At 39.7% G+C, this 20,494-nt stretch overlaps 1 protein-coding gene across 1 annotated transcript in view; it reads left to right on the top strand.

Moving 5' to 3' along the window:
• LOC115223517 (solute carrier family 35 member E1 homolog) overlaps positions 1-20,494 on the top strand; it is a gene marked incomplete at its 3' end in the record, with an annotated part of 28,135 nt that overhangs the window by 6,864 nt on the left and 777 nt on the right. The window contains exons 2-4 of the mRNA XM_029794145.2: positions 10,709-10,779; positions 12,801-12,938; positions 17,361-17,489. Coding sequence (XP_029650005.2) covers positions 10,709-10,779; positions 12,801-12,938; positions 17,361-17,489 — 338 coding nt within the window. The remainder of the gene's footprint in view (positions 1-10,708; positions 10,780-12,800; positions 12,939-17,360; positions 17,490-20,494) is intronic.

The following is a 20,494-nucleotide window of genomic DNA, read 5'->3' on the forward strand; positions in this document are numbered from 1 at the left end:
ATATATATATATATATATATAATTCATAGATGAGGGCAAGCGAGTAGCGTGCGTATTGTGAAAAAATTATATGGTTAATGGACAATATGTCCAATTTTTCGGCATATCTGGCATTAGAAATTTTTTCGTTTGCTCTTATCTATGAATTGTTTATAAATTTAACCTTTAAAGGTATTTTTTAATATGCTGGCCATTGATAAAATTTTGGGGGAAAAGAATTTTTTCAAAAAAAGTTTTATCCTACATTAGATATATATATATATATATATCAGTTTTTTAATATTCTCCCAAAGAGTCTGAGGAACTTGCACAAAGTGGATGTAGCGGCTTTTAAATCAAAGCTGGACATCTTCCTGTCAAGAGTCCCAGATGAACCTAACTCACGGCAGGAGGTGCAAGTGAGAGTAGCTGTATCAAACTCCATTCTTCACCAAGTGCCACATATTAGACGAGGTTCGTCGTAATAACAGTGTAGCACAAGACGGCGGTGCATCAGCATGGCCGCAGCTCTGAGCTGAAACTAGGGAGAAAAAAAAAAAAATATATATATATATATATAATATATATATATACATACATACATACACACACCACACACATATGTGTGGGCACATGGCCTAGTGGTTAGGCTGTTGAACTCATGATCACTAGATTGTGAGTTCAATTCCTAGACCGTGTGGTGCATAGTGTTTGTGAACAAAACACTTCATCTCACGTTATTCTGCGATTACTTTGACACCTGATGCATGGTACACAGTGCACCTGTTCAGATAAAATCAATTTGATGGCAGGAATGAGCACATACTTTTGATCTCTACAAATAAGTCATTTACGCAGGTTGTTAGGCCAAAGCTGAATGCTCATATGTCGTCTTCAATGAAAGAGTCCACACACACACACACACACATACTCTTTTACTTGTTTCAGTCATTTGACTGCGGCCATGCTGGAGCACCACCTTTAATCGTGCAACTCGACCCCGGGACTTATTCTTTTGTAAGCCCAGTAACTTATTCTATCGGTCTCTTTTGCCGAACCGCTAAGTGACGGGGACATAAACACACCAGCATCGGTTGTCAAGCAATGCTAGGGGAACAAACACAGACACACAAACACACGCATATATATATATATATTATATATATATATATATATATATATATATATATATACACATATATACGACGGGCTTCTTTCAGTTTCCGTCTACCAAATCCACTCACAAGACTTTGGTCGGCCCGAGGCTATAGTAGAAGACACTTGCCCAAGGTGCCAACGCAGTGGGACTGAACCCGGAACCATGTGGTTGGTAAACAAGCTACTTACCACACAGCCACTCCTGCATATATATATATATATTATATATATATATATATATATATATATATATATACGACGGGCTTCGTTCAGTTTCGGTCTACCAAATCCACTCGCAAGGCTCTGGTCGGCCCGAGGCTATAGTAGAAGACACTTGCCCAAGGTGCCACGCAGTGGGACTGAACCCGGAACCATGTGGTTGGTAAACAAGCTACTTACCACACAGCCACTCCTATATTATTTAAAAACAGTTTGATATAAATAAATGTAAATGCTTTCTCAAATACAATTTCATTTCATGTTTGAATCTCTGATGAAGCGATTGGGCGATATACAAGCATTCAGCTATGAGGTGAATGCTTGTATATAGTAGAAATAACATGTAAGTTCATGACATAATTTTCATTCTTTTGTCATTTGATCCTTCTGTGTGGGTGCAGGAGCTGGACTCTGTGGCACCTGATATGAATTAAAGTGTCTAGGCATTTGAGCACATGTGTTTCAGAAGGCTATTACACATCTTGTACACAAAGCACATGGAGGCGCAATGGCCCAGTGGTTAGGGCAGCGGACTCGCGGTCAAAGGATCGCGGTCATAGGATCGCGGTTTTGATTCCCAGACCAGGCGTTGTGAGTGTTTATTGAGCGAAAACACCTAAAAGCTCCACGAGGCTCCCGCAGGGGATGGTGGTGATCCCTGCTGTACTCTTTCACCACAACTTTCTCTCACTCTTACTTCCTGTTTCTGTTGCGCCTGTATTTCAAGGGGCCAGCCTTGTCACTCTCTGTGTCACGCTGAATATCCCCGAGAGCTACGTTAAGGGTACACGTGTCTGTGGAGTGCTCAGCCACTTACACGGTAATTTCACGAGCAGGCTGTTCCGTTGATTCGGATCAACCGGAACCCTCATCGTCATAACCGATGGAGTGCTTCCATCCACACAAAGCACAAAATAATCAGCTTTGTCAGCCAGTAAGTTAACAAATATGCTGACAGAAAGGAGCCATTTATTGCTCGGATAAAAAGATGACAGCTTGCCTGGTATGGTCATGTACCCTGTCACAACTTCCTGCTCAAAACCATTCTTCAGGGCACAGCTGAGGTGGGGCATAAGAAAGGCAGAGAAAATCCTTGTTTGACAACATCAAGGACTGGACAAGTCATAGCACAGTGAACCTGCTATACACGTCCTTGTTGAGTTCTACATATCCTCCTGGATGACCCTTGTCACATTCCTGTTTGCTGGACAGTTGTAATCAAAACTCTCGTATATAAGTACTATTTTTTACCACCTTGTTTTGCATTTAAGTGCATAGTCATGTATATATATATATATATATATCATCATCATCATCGTTTAACGTCCGTTCTCCATGCTAGCATGGGTTGGACGGTTCGACCGGGGATCTGGGAAGCCAGAAGGCTGCACCAGGCTCCGGTCTTATCTGGCAATGTTTCTACAGCTGGATGCCCTTATGGATACTGGGTCATCCAATAAATAATGCAGTTTTATCAATTGCATGAACTAAGAGTCAGAGGGGGATGGGATAAACTACCTGCATCATCTTGCTATAAAAGCAGGTAGTAATTTTATCTTGTCCTTACTCTTAGTGCAAGTTTTGAAGAGTGCAGTTCCATTTTAACAGTTATTTTTTCGAAGCTGTAATGGAAATGACAAAGGAGCATATTCGGCATATTTTGCTTTATGAGTTCAATAAAGGCAACAATGCAACAGAAAGTGTGAGGAATATCAATGCAGTATATGGGGATTGGACAATAAGTGTAAGCCAGTGTCAATGGTGATTCCATAAATTCTGAGCTGGACATTACAGCCTAGAAGACAAGGGTCATCCAGGGTTATCAACATTGAAACATTTTAATTTAACAACATTGAAGCATTTCAGTTTGTCAACATTGAAACATTTTGATTTGTCAACATTGAAACTTATAACAATGTTTTTCTAATTTTACACTTTTACCATTGATAAACAAAAGATATTGTTGAAACTAGTTTGGTACATATTCAAATATATGTATTTTAAAGTGGAGGCACAATGGCCCAGTGGTTAGGGCAGCGGACTCGCGGTCATAGGATCGCGGTTTCGATTCCCAGACCGGGCGTTGTGAGTGTTTATTGAGCGAAAACACCTAAAGCTCCACGAGGCTCCAGCAGGGGATGGTGGTGATCCCTGCTGTACTCTTTCACCACAACTTTCTCTCACTCTTACTTCCTGTTTCTGTTGTACCTGTATTTCAAAGGGCCGGCCTTGTCACTCTGTGTCACGCTGAATATCCCCGAGAACTACGTTAAGGGTACACGTGTCTGTGGAGTGCTCAGCCACTTACACGTTAATTTCACGAGCAGGCTGTTCCGTTGATTCGGATCAACCGGAACCCTCATCGTCGTAATCGACGGAGTGCTTCCATCCATATGTATTTTAAACATTTACGAGTTTTTGAAATTTAAGTGCATTTTCAGCAACACATTTTCCTATATATATATATGTGTATTCATGTGTGTGTGTGTTTACATATATGTATGTATTCATGTGTATGTGTGTTTACATATATGTATGCATTCATGTGTGTGTATACACAAATATATGAATGTATTTATTCATGTGTGTGTATACATGTATGTATATATTAATATATGTATGTATACATATATGTATATATATATATATGTGTGTGTATACATATATGGATATATGTTAGTATGTATGTGTGTGTGTATATATATATATATATACAGTGAATGAAAACAAAGAACAAACAATAACCTGAGGATGTGGTACAAGTATTGTACACAACCTGTACTTGTTGTGGGACTCAAATAACATCAATTGACTAATTAACTAATTATGTTTGAACTGCAAATTTTTGTACAACTTGCAAATGGGAGCAACGGAGAGCAACTAAGAGAACCAGTTTTGTATCTGACTCGTTATGATAATTACCTTGTCTACATAATCCTGAACATCTGAACGAACAGTTAATGTTCCACCCTGATCTGAATTCATAAATATTCATTATCATTGTCGGCATCATCACTGCTGCCATTCTCACATTTTTCACCATTCGACACAGATTTGCAATGTAAAGAAATCTGGTTTTACATCATTGTTTGCTGCTCTAAGTGGTTGGTGCTAAGAAGGGCATCCAGCTGTATGATATATGCCAAAGTAGACATTGGAGGAGCATGATGTAGTTCTTGGGCCAATCAGATCCTCCCAACCAGCTCAACCCATTTATCATTTCTGTCACTCATTTTGTTATAGTACTTCTCATAAATTAGCCCCATCATACACGTACACACAGCAGAAAAACCACGTACCCCCTCTCTCCTTAAAGCTATGTATTCCTCACTTCCCCACTTTCTGAATGTGTATGTGTGTATGTTCTGTATCTATGTATTTACGAAAGTATGTATGCAGCATTGCATGTATATGACAGCTGTAGTAACATTACCACCCCATTGCTACCGTTGTTCTCACCTCCACTGATATAATTTATCTTCTCTCTGTTACTACCTCTCCCTCAAATTGATACTTTTTTGCAACCTCATTCTATTATAAAATTTGCCCAATGCCCTGGGAGCACATTATAGATTTTTATTGAATTAGCCTGTTATTGAGCTGGATGTGAGTGTAACATATATGCAAAGTTTCATGAATATTGGTTCGCTGGTTTAGGCACTAAGATGATAACAGGCTGACAGAAATTGCCGTTTATATGTGTGTGTCTGTGTTTCTGTTGGTGTTTGTCCCCCAGCACTGCTTGACAACTGGTGCTGGTGTGTTTACATCCTCATAACTCTGCCGGTTTGGCAAGAGAGATCAATAGAATAAGCACCGGGCTTTAAAAAAAAAAATTGTAATTGGGTTGGTTCATTTAACTAAGAATTCTTCGAGGTGGTGCCCCAGCATGGTTACAGTCTAATGACTGAAACAAGCGAAAGACAGAAAGAGAATATAAATGTTCTGTTTCATATTCCACTATTGTACAAGAAACAATGGCAGCAAAAACGAATGACAATTTCTTTCCTACTTTAGCTGATTTGTATGGCCTGTGCAGCAGATGGTGTCATTGTGTTTGATGCAAATTACAAATGTATAGAAGAGATTAATATAAAAAAAAAATCAATATTCATTGATGTATTACCTCCTTAGTTCCTTTGTCCCTGCTGGATTAAGACACCTCGATACACAAAAGTTGTGTATATATATATATATATGTAAAAAGCATATTTTTTTACGTAAAAAGCACTATCCGACTCGTGGCCGATGCCAGCACCGCCTCGACTGGCTTCCGTGCCGGTGGCACATAAAATACACCAATCTGACCGTGGCCGTTGCCAGCCTTGCCTGGCACCTGTGCAGGTGGCACGTAAAAAGCACCCACTACACTCACGGAGTGGTTGGCGTTAGGAAGGGCATCCAGCTGTAGAAACATTGCCAGATTAGACTGGAGCCTGGTGCAGCCTTCTGGCTTCCCAGAACCCCGGTCGAACCATCCAACCCATGCTAGCATGAAGAACGGACGTTAAACGATGATGATGATGATGGGTGTGTGTGTGTGTGTATTTATGAATATGTATATATGCAGATGTATGTGCATGTACTGTATATACACGTATGTATATACACGTATGTATATATGTGTGCATATGTGTGTATTCCTATGGCACTCCGCCGGTTACAGCTGATCCAATCAGTGGAATAGCCTGCTCATGAAATTAACTCTCTTTTACTTGTTTCAGTCATTTGACTGCGGCCATGCTGGAGCACCGCCTTTAGTCGAGTAAATCGACCCCAGGACTTATTCTTTGTAAGCCCAGTACTTATTCTATCGGTTGCTTTTTGCCGAACTGCTAAGTGACGGGGACATAAACACACCAGCATCGGTTGTCAAGCAATGCTAGGGGGACAAACACAGACACACAAACATACACACACATATATATATACATATATACGACGGGCTTCTTTCAGTTTCCGTCTACCAAATCCACTCACAAGGCTTTGGTCGGCCCGTGGCTATAGTAGAAGACACTTGCCCAAGATACCACACAGTGGGACTGAACCCGGAACCATGTGGTTGGTAAACAAACTACTTACCATGCAGCCACTCCCACGCCTATAGCTACCCCCGCGCCTATAGCCACTCCCACGCCTAACGTGCAATATATTTATATATATGTGTATAGTTTCATATATATTTCGTTATTGCCCACAAGGGGCTAAACATAGAGGGGACAAACACGGACAGACAAAGGGATCAAGTCGTTTACATCGACCCCAGTACGTAACTGGTACTTAATTTATCGACGCCGAAAGGATGAAAGGCAAAGTCGACCTCGGCGGAATTTGAACTCAGAACGTAACGACAGACGAAATACGGCTACGCATTTCGCCCGGCGTGCTAACGTTTCTGCCAGCTCGCATCTATATGTCTATGTATCTATGTACACACACATATATATATATACTTCCACATACACACACACATATGCATATATTTTTTCATACACACATACACACACACACACGCATATAGCTTCCATCTACCAGTATGCATCAACGTTAGTGCTGGATGCTTATATACCAGTATTCACAAATCTATAACTCACAAACTCCAGCTGTGCCTTCCAGAGATGGTATTAGGTTTCACTTTTGCGTTCCTAAAACAGCTTTAATATCTAACCTTGATTTTTAAAGTATTTATGGCAAAAATGAAGACTCAGTAGAAGCTGTTTATGTGCAGTGATTAACGAATGTACTTTAGTGAGCCATACTGTCTACACGTATGAATGTGTATAGGGAGATGTATACATGTACGTGTCTTTTACTCTTTACTCTTTTACTTGTTTCAGTCATTTGACTGCGGCCATGCTGGAGCACCGCCTTTAGTCGAGCAAATCGACCCCGGGTACTTATTCTTTGTAAGCCCAGTACTTATTCTTTCGGTCTCTTTTGCCAAACCGCTAAGTGACCGGGACGTAAACACACCAGCATCGGTTGTCAAGCAATGCTAGGGGGACAAACACTGACACACAAACATATACACACACACTTATATATATATATATATATATATATATATATATACGACAGGCTTCTTTCAGTTTCCGTCTACCAAATCCACTCACAAGGCTTTGGTTGGCCCGGGGCTATAGCAGAAGACACTTGCCCAAGATGCCACGCAGTGGGACTGAACCCGGAACCATGTGGTTGGTTAGCAAACTACTTACTACACAGCCACTCCTGGAGGCCCCACCTGAGCTAATCGTTGAGAGGACGTTGGTGTTGCCTTGGTGGAGGTTTGCACTCTCTGAGTGCTCTTGTTATAAAGGGGGTCAAGGGGATTCATAGGTGAAAACTGGTTCAGAACCTCTGAATGAGTTGATATTTTTTGAATTTTTTTCAGAAAAAAACTTTTATTTTCAAGTGGGAAATTGTGTTTTCTTTTCCTTTAATGCAAAACTATCAAATTTAGCCTGAACACCCTACATCTATGTATGTGTATATATAGATATACTCTTTTACTCTTTTACTTGTTTCAGTCAGTTGACTGCGGCCATGCTGGAGCACCGCCTTTAATCGAGCAACTCGACCCCAGGACTTATTCTTTTGTAAGCCCAGTACTTATTCTGTCGGTCTCTTTTGCCGAACCGCTAAGTAACGGGGACATAAACACACCAGCATCGGTTGTCAAGCAATGCTAGGGGGACAAACACAGACACACAAAGACACACACGCATATATATATATACATATATGCGATGGGCTTCTTTCAGTTTCCGCCTACCGAATCGATTCACAAGGCTTTGGTCGGCCCGAGGCTATAGTAGAAGACACTTGCCCAAGGTGCCACACAGTGGGACTGAACCCGGAACCATGTGGTTAGGAAGCAAGCTTCTTACCACACAGCCACTCCTGCGCCTATGTATAAATATAATATACGTGTGTCTTTTTTATTTATAAATATAATTTTACACACTCACACACACACACACACACATAGTGTTGCTCTTGAACATGAAAAAGAAATGTCATATGTAGCTCTTGTGTGCAATACGGCAGGTATATTTGACCGCTCCAGCTTATACATCAGGTATACCTGTGTTATGCCAGCCTTTTGTGTACAACACTACAGGTGTATTTGACCGCTCCTTCTTATGTGTTGTACAACTAGTAATATCTGTGCCATGTCAGTCTTTACAGCAATGTAGGGTGGTGTTGCATAGTCCTATATTTTGGTATGCAATTTAAACAGGAGATAATTCTAGGTTACATAATAAAGACACTCACACATATCTAGCTCTCTGTCTGTCTGACTATGTACCCATCTATCTATCTATCCATCTATCCATCTGTCTGTCTACATATCTGTATGTCTGTCTATCTACCTGTCTGTCTATCTGTCTACCTATCCATCTATCTATTTATCTATCTGTCTGTCTGTCTATCTGTCACTCTGTCTATCTGTCAATCTAATCACTCTGTTTGTCTATCTGTCACTCTTTCTCTCTGTCTACCACTCTCTGTCTATCTGTCTACCTATCTGTCAACATGTCTTTCTACCTTTCTACATAGTTTTCTTTCTATATATCAATCTGTCTCTCTGTCTGCCCATATCTAGCTCTCTCTGTGTGTGTGTCTATCTGTCTATCCTTCTCCCTATCTACATATCTTTCTATCTTATATGTGTTGCACATATGAGAATAAGTATTTTTGTTGAATCATTTATTGAAGAAAATTACCAAAAATTAAAACGGTTAAAATCGTTCTATGTAAAACAAAAATACTAAGAATAATCTGTGATGAATTACTGGTATTATACATCATCTACAAGTTTATACTTAAATGAAAACTGAATAAGCAATGAATAAGAGATGCAGCACGGAATTTTGTCAGTGAACAGGTCGCGGTCTCAAAACGATAAAAATATTTTGACGAATTAAATTTAAATGCTGAAGTGAATCTAACGGTTTTTGTGTGCTTCTTAAATGGCTTATAAACACATTCCACGCTGCAATTGTTTTCATTCCAGCACACGATCTCAGATCAGGTCACTTGCTATGCAAGTACATCTTCGTAATATATATATATATATATATGTATATATATATATATATATATGAGATGCAGCACAAAGTTTTGCCAGTGAACAGGTCATGGTCTCAAAACGACGAAAATATTTTGACAAATTAAATTTAAATGTTGAAGTGAATCTAACGGTTTTTGTGTGTTTCTTAAATGGCTTATAAACACCTTCCATGCTGCAATTGAATAAGCAAATTTTAAACTAAAGCTGTAATTTCTAAAAGCTAAAAGATTTACAGAAAGTAAAAATTAAAGAAATCAGCAAAAAGAAAATATATAAAAACAAAGTAGATAATATTTGTCATCATTCTTGTTTTAATGTTAGTTTTTCACGGATGGTTTGAGAAGGTTTGGTGAGCTACAGGGCTGAATCGAGTTCCAGTGTCTGCTTCGGCATGGTTTGTAAGCTTCCTAAAATAAAATTTAAGTAAGCGAGACAAATCATTGTCTCAGAACATACCTTTTGGGACATGGAGACTTGTTTGGAAATTGGAATGAATCCTAGAAAACTAGAATGAATTCCGAGAAACTGGGAGGATTTCTGGAAAACTGGAGTGTATGCTGAAAAACTAGGATTATTCCTGGAAAAGTGGGACAATTCCTGGAAAATGGGATGAATTCTGGAAAAAGGGACAAATCTTGGCAAATTGGAGTGAATCTTAAAAAACTGGGATGATTCACAGAAAATGGGATGAATTCTGGAAAAGCGGAACAATTCCTGGAAAACTGATGATTCCTGGAAAATGGGATGAATTCTGGAAAAGGGACAAATCTTGGCAAATTGGAGTGAATCTTAAAAAAACTGGGATGATTCACAGAAAATGGGATGAATTCTGGAAAAGCGGAACAATTCCTGGAAAACTGATGATTCCTGGAAAATGGGATGAATTCTGGAAAAGGGACAAATCTTGGCAAATTGGAGTGAATCTTAAAAAAACTGGGATGATTCACAGAAAATGGGATGAATTCTGGAAAAGTGGGACAATTCCTGGAAAAAAGGGACAAATCTTGGCAAATTGAAGTGAATTTCAAAAAACTGGGATGATTCACACAAAATGGGATGAATTCCAGAAGACTGGGAGAAGCCCCAGAAAACCAAGACGAATCTTTCAAAGCTGAGGTGCATCCCTGGATATTAAAATGCCTGTATCACTAATGACAGAGTCAATGACTCACTTTGTTTTTCTTTGTCCTCTCCTTTTCTTTTTTTCCTCTTCAGAATGGAGTCAACTCTGAGATTAAGAAATGTCTAACTGCTTTGTTTTTTTCTTGTCTGTTTCAGTAAAGGCTACGTTACCCTTATTTACTGTGATTCTATCTCGTATTCTGCTGGGGGTGAAGCAAACCATGTATGTAAGTATACCGCCATTGTTGTTGTTATTGTTGCTGTTGATAGATATATATCTATCTGTCTGTCTGGCTGGCTGGCGGCTGTCTGCCTGCCTGTGTGTGTCCCCACTTTCACTATCTCCATCCACTACAAACGTACCAACTCCCACTCAAACCTCAACTTCTCCTCCTCCCACCCTACCCACACCAAGCTCTCCATCCCCCTACTCTCAATTCCTCTGTCTGCACAGGCTCTGCAGTGACAACTATGACTTTGAGACTCAGTCTCAACTCATGGCCCGCCACTTCATCCCTCATGGATATCCCCTCACCATTATTCACACCGCCCTTGCCAGAGCATGTTCTGTGGACTGTGCCTCAGTTCTCTCTCTTCGCACTCACTCTGCTGTTGCCTGTCTCCCATTTCTCCTCACCTACACACACACACACATGCACACATCCACACATCAAAGTCACCAGCCCCTATCCACACCCACACACTCTCACATACACACATGCATGCACACCTTCGTTTTTGGATCACCAGTACTTTATTATCTCCCCTTCTTCCTAGCTCTCCTGTCCAACTACCTTTCTCCAATCAGTCACCATGATTGACTACTAAATCCACAAGTCTTTTTTTATTCTCTCTATGTTTATTTCCTTGTGTTCCTTTCTGTTGAAGAGCATAGGCTCAAAACGTAAAAGACTTTCTCACCTTCCTGAGCGTCAAACTAATACACCTGCGTGTTGTTTACACACCTGTCTTTGACTTTTGTTTTTCTGTAAATTTCAACTCCTGTAAATCCTCAAGTATAATCCGCATTTTCTCCCCAAAATTTAAAGGTCAAAATCCCTAGTGTGTACTATATATGAGGTTAAAGATGAAAAATATTTCTAAGCAATGTCCAAGTCTCTATTTGCTGTCCGGCAATGTTTATTCAGACGCATTTTGTGATGTCGGGCGCAAAAATACCTAAAGCTAAGCCTGAAAGCAATGAAGTCATAAAAGAATCATCCATAACTTGCAGTAAGCAACATTTATTAAAATATAAGTATTCAGAACACAGAATAACATGTAACAAAAACAATTTGCAAACATATTTACATTCCCATATAACAGTTAAGAACATCACCATTATTGTATTATGCATGCGCGGAAGTGTTTGTTTGACTAGGTGCTGCTGGCTTAATTACGCACGACTCAAGTTAGAGAAGGGGTGTGTATTATACACATGGTTTAGGTTTTTCAGAGGTACAACCCACTAAAAATCCCCTGCGTATTATACTCAAGGGCGGACTATACTCAAGGATTTACAGTATATACACACACACACTCTTTTATTAAAGCTGCAAAAATCTTGCTAAGCTGTTACTCAATTTCAAGTTCATGTTTGTTGGACAATATTCATCACAACTGCCTGACAAATAGGAATGTGAAGCTCTGAGTAACAGTTTGTGAAGATTTTGGCAGCTTTAATAAAAGCATATTACTTTACCTTCGGTAGTCGAGTACTATTTTTTTCCTACCTTGTTTTGCATTTATGTGCTTACTCTGGCACAGGTGTAGCTCTGAAGTAAGAAGTTTGCTTCCCAACCACATGGTTCAGAGTTCAGCCTCCACCTCCCCTTTTTCATCTTCTCAGGGTGGTATTACAGTGAAAGGAATTTACTCCCAGTAAAACGTACTTGCAGGGTCAAAGGGTTAGGCTCCATGTTATACATGGCGGCGAGCTGGCAGAAACGTTAGCACACCGGGCGAAATGCGTAGCCGTATTTCGTCCACCGTTACATTCTGAGTTCAAATTCCGCCGAGGTCGACTTTGCCTTTCATCCTTTCTAGGTTGATTAAATAAGTACCAGTTACGCACTGGGGTCGATATAATCGACTTGATCCGTTTGTTTGTCCTTGTTTGTCCTCTCTGTGTTTAGCCCTTTGTGGGTAGTAAAGAAATAGTTATACATGGACAGCCCCCCACCCACCCCAATCTCATCCTCATTCTTACTCTGCAGATTCACTCTCTCCTTTTCTTTTTTCTCCACAGATCTATGTGTCGTTGTTACCCATTATCGGAGGAGTAGTCATCGCCACGGTAACGGAACTCTCTTTCGATATTATTGGCCTTTTCAGTGCCCTCTTCTCCACCATGGGGTTTTCTCTCATGACAATCTTCTCCAAGAAGGTCAGTATACAAACAAGTCTGTTTCCTTAAAACACACCAAATGTCTTGAAGGGTTCATGGCAGTTGGTGATGGTGGTGGGAGTGGTGGTGATGATGGTGGTGGTGATAGTGGGAGTGGTAGTGACACTGCTCCTTGTGTTGGGTTCTGTAATGTGGAAGTTGATGTCTGTGAGCGTCTCTATGTGTGAATATGTGTGTAAATCTCTGTGTGTGTGTGTATGAGAGTGGGTGTGTGAATTTGTGTGTGTGTGTGTGTGTGTGAGTGTGCATGTCTGTGTGTCTGAGTGAGTGAGTGTGTGTGTTAGTGGGTGGATGTGAGTGTGAATGTCTGTGTGTATGAGTGAGTGTCCATGTGTGAGTGTATGTGAATGCGTATGTGAGTGTCTGAGTGTGTGTGTGTAAATGCGTGTGTGAGTGTCTGAGTGTGAATGTGTGTGTGAGTGAGTGTGTTTGTGTGTGAGTGTCCTTGTGTGTGAAAGTCTGTATGTGCATCTCTGTGTGTGTGAGTGATCGCTTGTCTGTGAGTGTGATAGCTTGTGCATGAGTGGAGTGTATGTGTGTGTGAGTGTGAATGTCTGAGCGTGTGTTTCTGTGTGTGTGATTCTCCATGTGAATGTGTGAGTGTGTATACTGGTGTGTTTGTGTGTGTGTGTGAGAGAGGATCTGTTACTCTGTGTGTCTCAGTGTGTCTGTACATGTGTGTGTGTGAACGTTCAGTGTGAGCTAACGATGAAATAGTTTTAAAATGGGTAATTATGATACAGGATTGCATTTTCCTTGCTTCTTTCTTATGTATTATCATTTAATTCCTTAATAAAGCACCTGCCAAGAGTCATTATTTAATCATATGGCTAATTAGATGTGGGTATTTCAGAGAGGGAATAAAACCTCCTCCGTACCCATATGTATATATACACTCACATGCACACACACATACACACGCACATATGTACAGACACCTACATATATATACATACAAACACACATATATAATATAACATATATATATATATATAATTTCAACAATATTAAGGAATGGCCCTGATAGGCCATTCGACTCACCAGAAAGAGCAGCCAAACTCAAACCGCTAAATAGTAGTAATTCAGAAATCAAAGGAAAATTAAAAAAACATTTACCCTAATCATCTTTGGACAATGCATTGTTTCGACGTACCTTATGGCAAACCAGCCTAATTAAATTAAATTAAATTTAATCAAGTCAATTTACCAAAGGCTCGTCTCATCGGCAAAGAAGCCAGGAGGAATAAATGACCGCTGGTGGCGAAAAAAATTTCTATTGAATTTTTTGCTACTCTTATATTGATAAATATATATATATATATATATATATATATATAATATATATATATATATATATATATATATTTAATATATATACATGTATAATATATATATATTATACATGCATATATTATATATGTTAAATAACATATATATATAGCAGTTCAGCAAAAGAGGCTGATGGAATGTATACCAGGCTTAAAAAAAAAAAAGGACTGGGGTCAATTTGTTTCACTAAAAATTTTTCAAGGCAGTGCCTTTTCTTGGCTACTGCCTAAGAACTGAAAGAAATAAAAAAAGAAGGAAAAGGGGGGGGGGATGAGTATGTTAACAAGCTTACCAACCACATGGTTCCGGGTTCAGTCCCACTGCGTGGCATCTTGGGCAAGTGTCTTCTGCTATAGCCCCGGGCCGACCAAAGCCTTGTGAGTGGATTTGGTAGACGGAAACTGAAAGAAGCCTGTCGTATATATGTATATATATATATATATATATATATATATGTATGTGTGTGTGTGTGTCTGTGTTTGTCCCCCCTAGCATTGCTTGACAACCGATGCTGGTGTGTTTACGTCCCTGTCACTTAGCGGTTTGGCAAAAAAGAGACCGATAGAATAAGTACTGGGCTTATAAAAGAATAAGTCCCGGGGTCGATTTGCTCGACTAAAGGCGGTGCTCCAGCATGGCCGCAGTCAAATGACTGAAACAAGTAAAAGAGTAAAGAGTAAAAGAGTAAACCAAAAATAAATCTTTCAAGTAATCTTTTAAGATTTATGTTATTTTTTCTGGCCCTCAATGAAGAGAAATAACCCAGAAATCGCGATACACAGATATTGTTCTGAGCTGAGTGGGGATACTAAATGCCCTTGTTCGAAAATATAAAGACACAGATTGTGTTGTACAGCCAGCTGGAGACAATGTCTCCTGGGGCTAAATTACAGCAACATTCATCCTAAACCAGGACTTCCATGTTATGTTGGCAAATAACCTTTACTCTAGAGTACTCTTGTTTACAAATAGTAATTTTCCACCTTGACGACTTGTTTTCTTACTCATCATTGTCATGCTACGCTTGACTAGGTTCAACATACTTTACATTTTATTACACTTCACTTGGATCAACATACTTTACATTTTGACCTCCTTCACCCATTTCTTTTATGACTTCTTAATTTGCTATTATTTGCTTTGTAAATGTTAAAACGTTTTGCCTGTTAAACAAATATACTTCCTCTTAGAGTAGTAATATTATCCGGTTTAGCTGCACTTTCTAGCAAAACCTTAAACTTCCTCCAGATTGTTTCTCTCCCTTGATTCAACACATTGTATGCATACTCTTTTACTTGTTTCAGTCATTTGACTGCGGCCATGCTGGAGCACCGCCTTTAGTCGAGCAAATCGACCCCGGGACTTATTCTTTGTAAGCCCAGTACTTATTCTATCAGTCTCTTTTGCCGAACCGCTAAGTGACAGGGACGTAAACACACCAGCATCGGTTGTCAAGCAATGCTAGGGGGACAAATACAGACACACAAACATATACACACACATACACATATATATATATTTATGATCAATGGTGATTCCAATCAACATTTAGGAATTAATTCCTTTTTTTGTTTTTAATTAACTGACTTTGACACTTTGGGTAGATGTTTTTTTACTATAGAAAATAAGAAAGCTAATGAAAGATTCACCGTGAGTCAAGCTCCCAATTCAAATTCACAATAAAGGAATTGGATGTTGAGTCAGGGGAAGCCATGAAAACTGCGATAAAGGAAAATATATATATATTATATATAATATATATTGTTGTTGTTGGCACTCCGTCGCTTATGACGACGGGGGTTCCAGTTGATCTGATCAACAGAACAGCCTGAAATGAGTATGTTAAGGTTACCAACCACATGGTTCTGGGTTCAGTCACACTGCGTGGCACCTTGGGCAAGTGTCTTCTACTATAGCCTCAGGCTGACCAAAGCCTTGTGAGTGGATTTGGTAGACAGAAACTGAAAGAAGCCTGTCGTATATATGTATATATATATATATATATGTATGTGTGTGTACATGTTTGTGTGTCTGTGTTTGTCCCCCCAACATCGCTTGACAACTGATGCTGGTGTGTTTACGTCCCCGTAACTTAGCGGTTCGGCAAAAGAGACTGATAGAATAAGTACTAGGCTTACGAAGAATAAGTCCCGGGCTCGATTTACTTGACTATAAATACAGAAAGAGAGAGAGTCCTGGGGCCAATTTGTTTGACTAAAAATCCTTTAAGGTAGTGCTCCAGCATGGCCGCAGTCAAATGACACAAACAAATAAAAAAATAAAAGAATAACAGTCTTTCTTACATTTCTACTTTTCTCTGACGTATTTCTAACACGCCTATCGCTACCGACTGACATCACAGAATGAAAGGCTATTGTGAAATGCGAAAGACATACAAAGGAGTTGATAGGATCTCGTATAACTGGATATAAAATAGTCTGTGTGAAATGATATGTCTTCTACTATGTGAACTAAGTTTGTTTGAAGTAGCATTGTACTTAGCAGAGCTGGAGACTGCCATGTTCGTGTAAAGGACTTGTCTGTCCATCAGCGTACCTACCTGATTTCTTTCATTGATCCATCAAACGAGTCTCTTTATGTGTCAACTAGTTGTGTAACTTATGAAGGGGTGCTGGAAAGTTCTTGGCTTTGGTCTAAAAGAAAATAGAGGAGGATCAGTTAATTATGATTTTATTAAACGTATTCCCCTTAATTGAATGCCACACATCCATTTCCAAGTAAGTTTATCTTAACCTTTTTGATGCAACTCTATTCTGTTTTCTCCCCCCATCCTTCTCTAATTCCCTTTTTTCTCCCCTTCACCATTTTATATGTCTCTCTCTCTCTTTCTCCTCTTTCTCTTTTTCTCTCTCTCATTGCTCACACATGACCATCGTCCATCTTTCTTTTCCTCACCTGTTTTTGTCTCTTCATGTTGTTTTATGTAAGCCCTTGTGGCCAGTAAAAGAATTCATTGTTATTATTATTATCATTATTAATATTATTATTATTATTACCATTATTATTATTATAATTATTATTATTATTGTTATTTTTATTAATATTTTGCAGTGTTTAAAAGATACAGGTATGCATCACATGAGATTACTAGTGATGCTAGCTCGCTGGTCTGCCCTGTGTTTCTTCCCCATCTGGTTTACGTACGATGTCAGGAGAATACTCATTAATCTAGATACTGTAGTAAGTGGTCACTCTTTTATGCTTTGATCTGTTTCGCTCATCAGGTCGTGGTCAAGCTGGAGCACTGTGGCTCCCCACTTGGAATGTTGTTAGGTGAAGAGATTATTCTCGGTAGTACTTGTTTTAAATGTGTTATACACATATGCATACACAAACACACACAAATACAAACATGCACACACACCCACAAACACACACATAGAAGCACAAACGCACACACACACCAACACAAACACACACACAAACACAAACACACATTCAAACGTGCACACACCCACACCCACACATCACACAAACACAGAAGCACAACAAACGCACACACACACCAACACAAACACACACAGAAGCACAAACGCACACACACACACATGCATGCACAAACACATACACACATGCACACAAACACAAACATACACATACAAACGTGCACACACACACACACATACAAGCACACTCACCAACACAAACACACACACACACACAAACACGTATCAACACACACACACACACCACCACACAAACACACACACACACACAAACACGTATCAACACACACACACACACCAACACAAACACACACACACACACAAACACGTATCACACACACACACACACACACACACACACACACACAAACACGTACCAACACACACACACACACAAACACGTACCACACACACACACACACAAACACGTACCAACACACACACACACACCAACACAAACACACACGTGCGCATACAAATACATGATGGTGATGTGTGAAAGGCACCTGTGGCTGTGGCACGTAAAAGGCTCCCTTGATGGTGACATGAAAAAGTATCTACTACACCCTCGGAGTGGTTGGCATTAAGAAAGGCACCCAGCTGTAGAAATCGAGCCAAAATCAGACAGGATCTTGGTGCAGCTCTCCGGCTTCCCAGTTCCAGTCAAACCATTTAACCCAGTGTTTCTCAACCAGGATTCCCTGGAACCCTAGGTGTTCCACAAAAGGTTCATAGGGGTTCTGCGAAAAAGCCTTAGATAAGCTGATGCTAATTTCATGATCGTAATATTCCTATACATGCACAACATATTGGTTATTAATAGTTATTGCCATACTTCTATGGCAGTCTTATAAATATAAGACTAAAGCTGTCGCTGATTAGCTCCAAGAGGCCACTGCCTCAAGCTAGCTATTTGACACACAACCTGCGTCCATTATAAACCTTCGAACAGCTTTAGTCTTATATTTATAAGACTGCCATATAAGTATGGCAATAACTATTAATTTCCAGTAACGCTGCCGTAATCTCCTTTAGAGAGACTTAGTAATTTTAATATTTCTAATATTGGTTATGGTAATATTATAATAGAGACATCATCTTATCTAACCTATTATGTTATCAAAAAAATATAACCACCATTGGGGATATATTTAGTGATGTCTGTAGTTTATGGACAGCCTGTATTTTCTTCTGTATTTTTACAAAAATACCTAATAACCCAATGTGGTGGTTTTTGAAGAGGAAATATTTAGTAAATTCGGATGAGGCTAGTGATGAAGAGACACAAGCTCCTGTGCAGGGGTTTCTTGAGATGTGTAATTTATTTTAAGGGTTACGCAATCTTGATACTCATCTCTATTGGTAATCAGGATGGAATTGTGGGGATTGCTGCATTGTCCTGGTGCAGGGGTTTTGGTTTTTATGACACAATCTCTTCCCAAATTCCTTTAAAACTTCCTGTCAAACTGTCCACCCCGTGCCAGCATGGAAAACGGATGCTAAATGATGAGGATAATGTTAGCTGGCTGTTGTTTAGTCCTGAGTTAAACGAGTTATGTCAACCTCGATCCAACGGATCATCTTTTTAAAACTTTAGCATTCACATTATTCTCTCAAAGTAATACTTATTTATTCACGATCATCTCCTTCATCATCATCATCATTTAATGTCCATTTTCCATGCTGGCATGGGGTGGACGGTTTGACAGGAAGTTTTAAAGGAATTTGGGAAGAGATTGTGTCATAAAAACCAGAACCCCTGCACCAGGACAATGCAGCAGTCCCCACAATTCCATCCTGATAACCAATAGAGATGAGTATCAAGATTGTCCCTCATCCTTCCTGTTTTAAACTAGGCAAAAATGTTACAGAAACTTATGAAATGGTCCCTTTTTCAACCGTAAGGGCATCATTTACAGCCACTGGGTTCCCTCTGGCAAAACAGTCAGCAAAGAGTACATTGTGGTGGTTTTAAGGGAATTTGGAAAGAGATTTTGTACAAAAACCAGAACACCTTCAGCAGGACAATGTAGCAGTCCCCACAATTCCACCCTGGTAACGAAAATTGTCCCTCACTCTCCCCACAATCTAGCCCTTGCTCCCTGTGACTTCTTTTTCCCAAGCTGAAGAAGATGAAGAAGGCTGTGTCAAGGGTCCTGAATGCCTATTTCTTTACTACCCACAAGGGTCTAAACACAGAGAGGACAAACAAGGACAGACACACGGATTAAGTCGATTATATCGACCCCAGTGCGTAACTGGTACTTATTTAATCGATCCCGAAAGGATGAAAGGCAAAGTCGATCTCGGCTGAATTTGAACTCAGAATGTAACGGCAGACGAAATACCGGTAAGCATTTCGCCCGGCGTGCTAACGGTTCTGCCAGCTCACCGCCCTAAGGGTCCTGAATACCTTCATTTTAGAGGATTGTCATGGGGACTTCATGAAGTTACTGGAATGCTACGAATGTATTGAAGTCGGAGGATCGTACATGGAAAGAAATTAGTTCTATACTTCTTTGAAATTAATAAACGTCTCTCCTGAAAAAGTCTCAAAACTTCTGGAATGCACCTAGTATATTCTCATAGTTGTCGGTCTTTCTGTGTCTATCTATTTGTCTTTCTTTCTATCTACCTTTCTTTCTTTCTCTCTCTTTTATTTCTTTGTCTATCTTTCTTCCTTTCTCTCTTTTTTTGTTTACTTGCATGTAGGTACGTGGGAGGTAAGTTGTTGCTATA

This window comes from Octopus sinensis, linkage group LG23 (genome assembly GCF_006345805.1).
Source record: "Octopus sinensis linkage group LG23, ASM634580v1, whole genome shotgun sequence".
Lineage (NCBI taxonomy): Eukaryota > Metazoa > Mollusca > Cephalopoda > Octopoda > Octopodidae > Octopus > Octopus sinensis.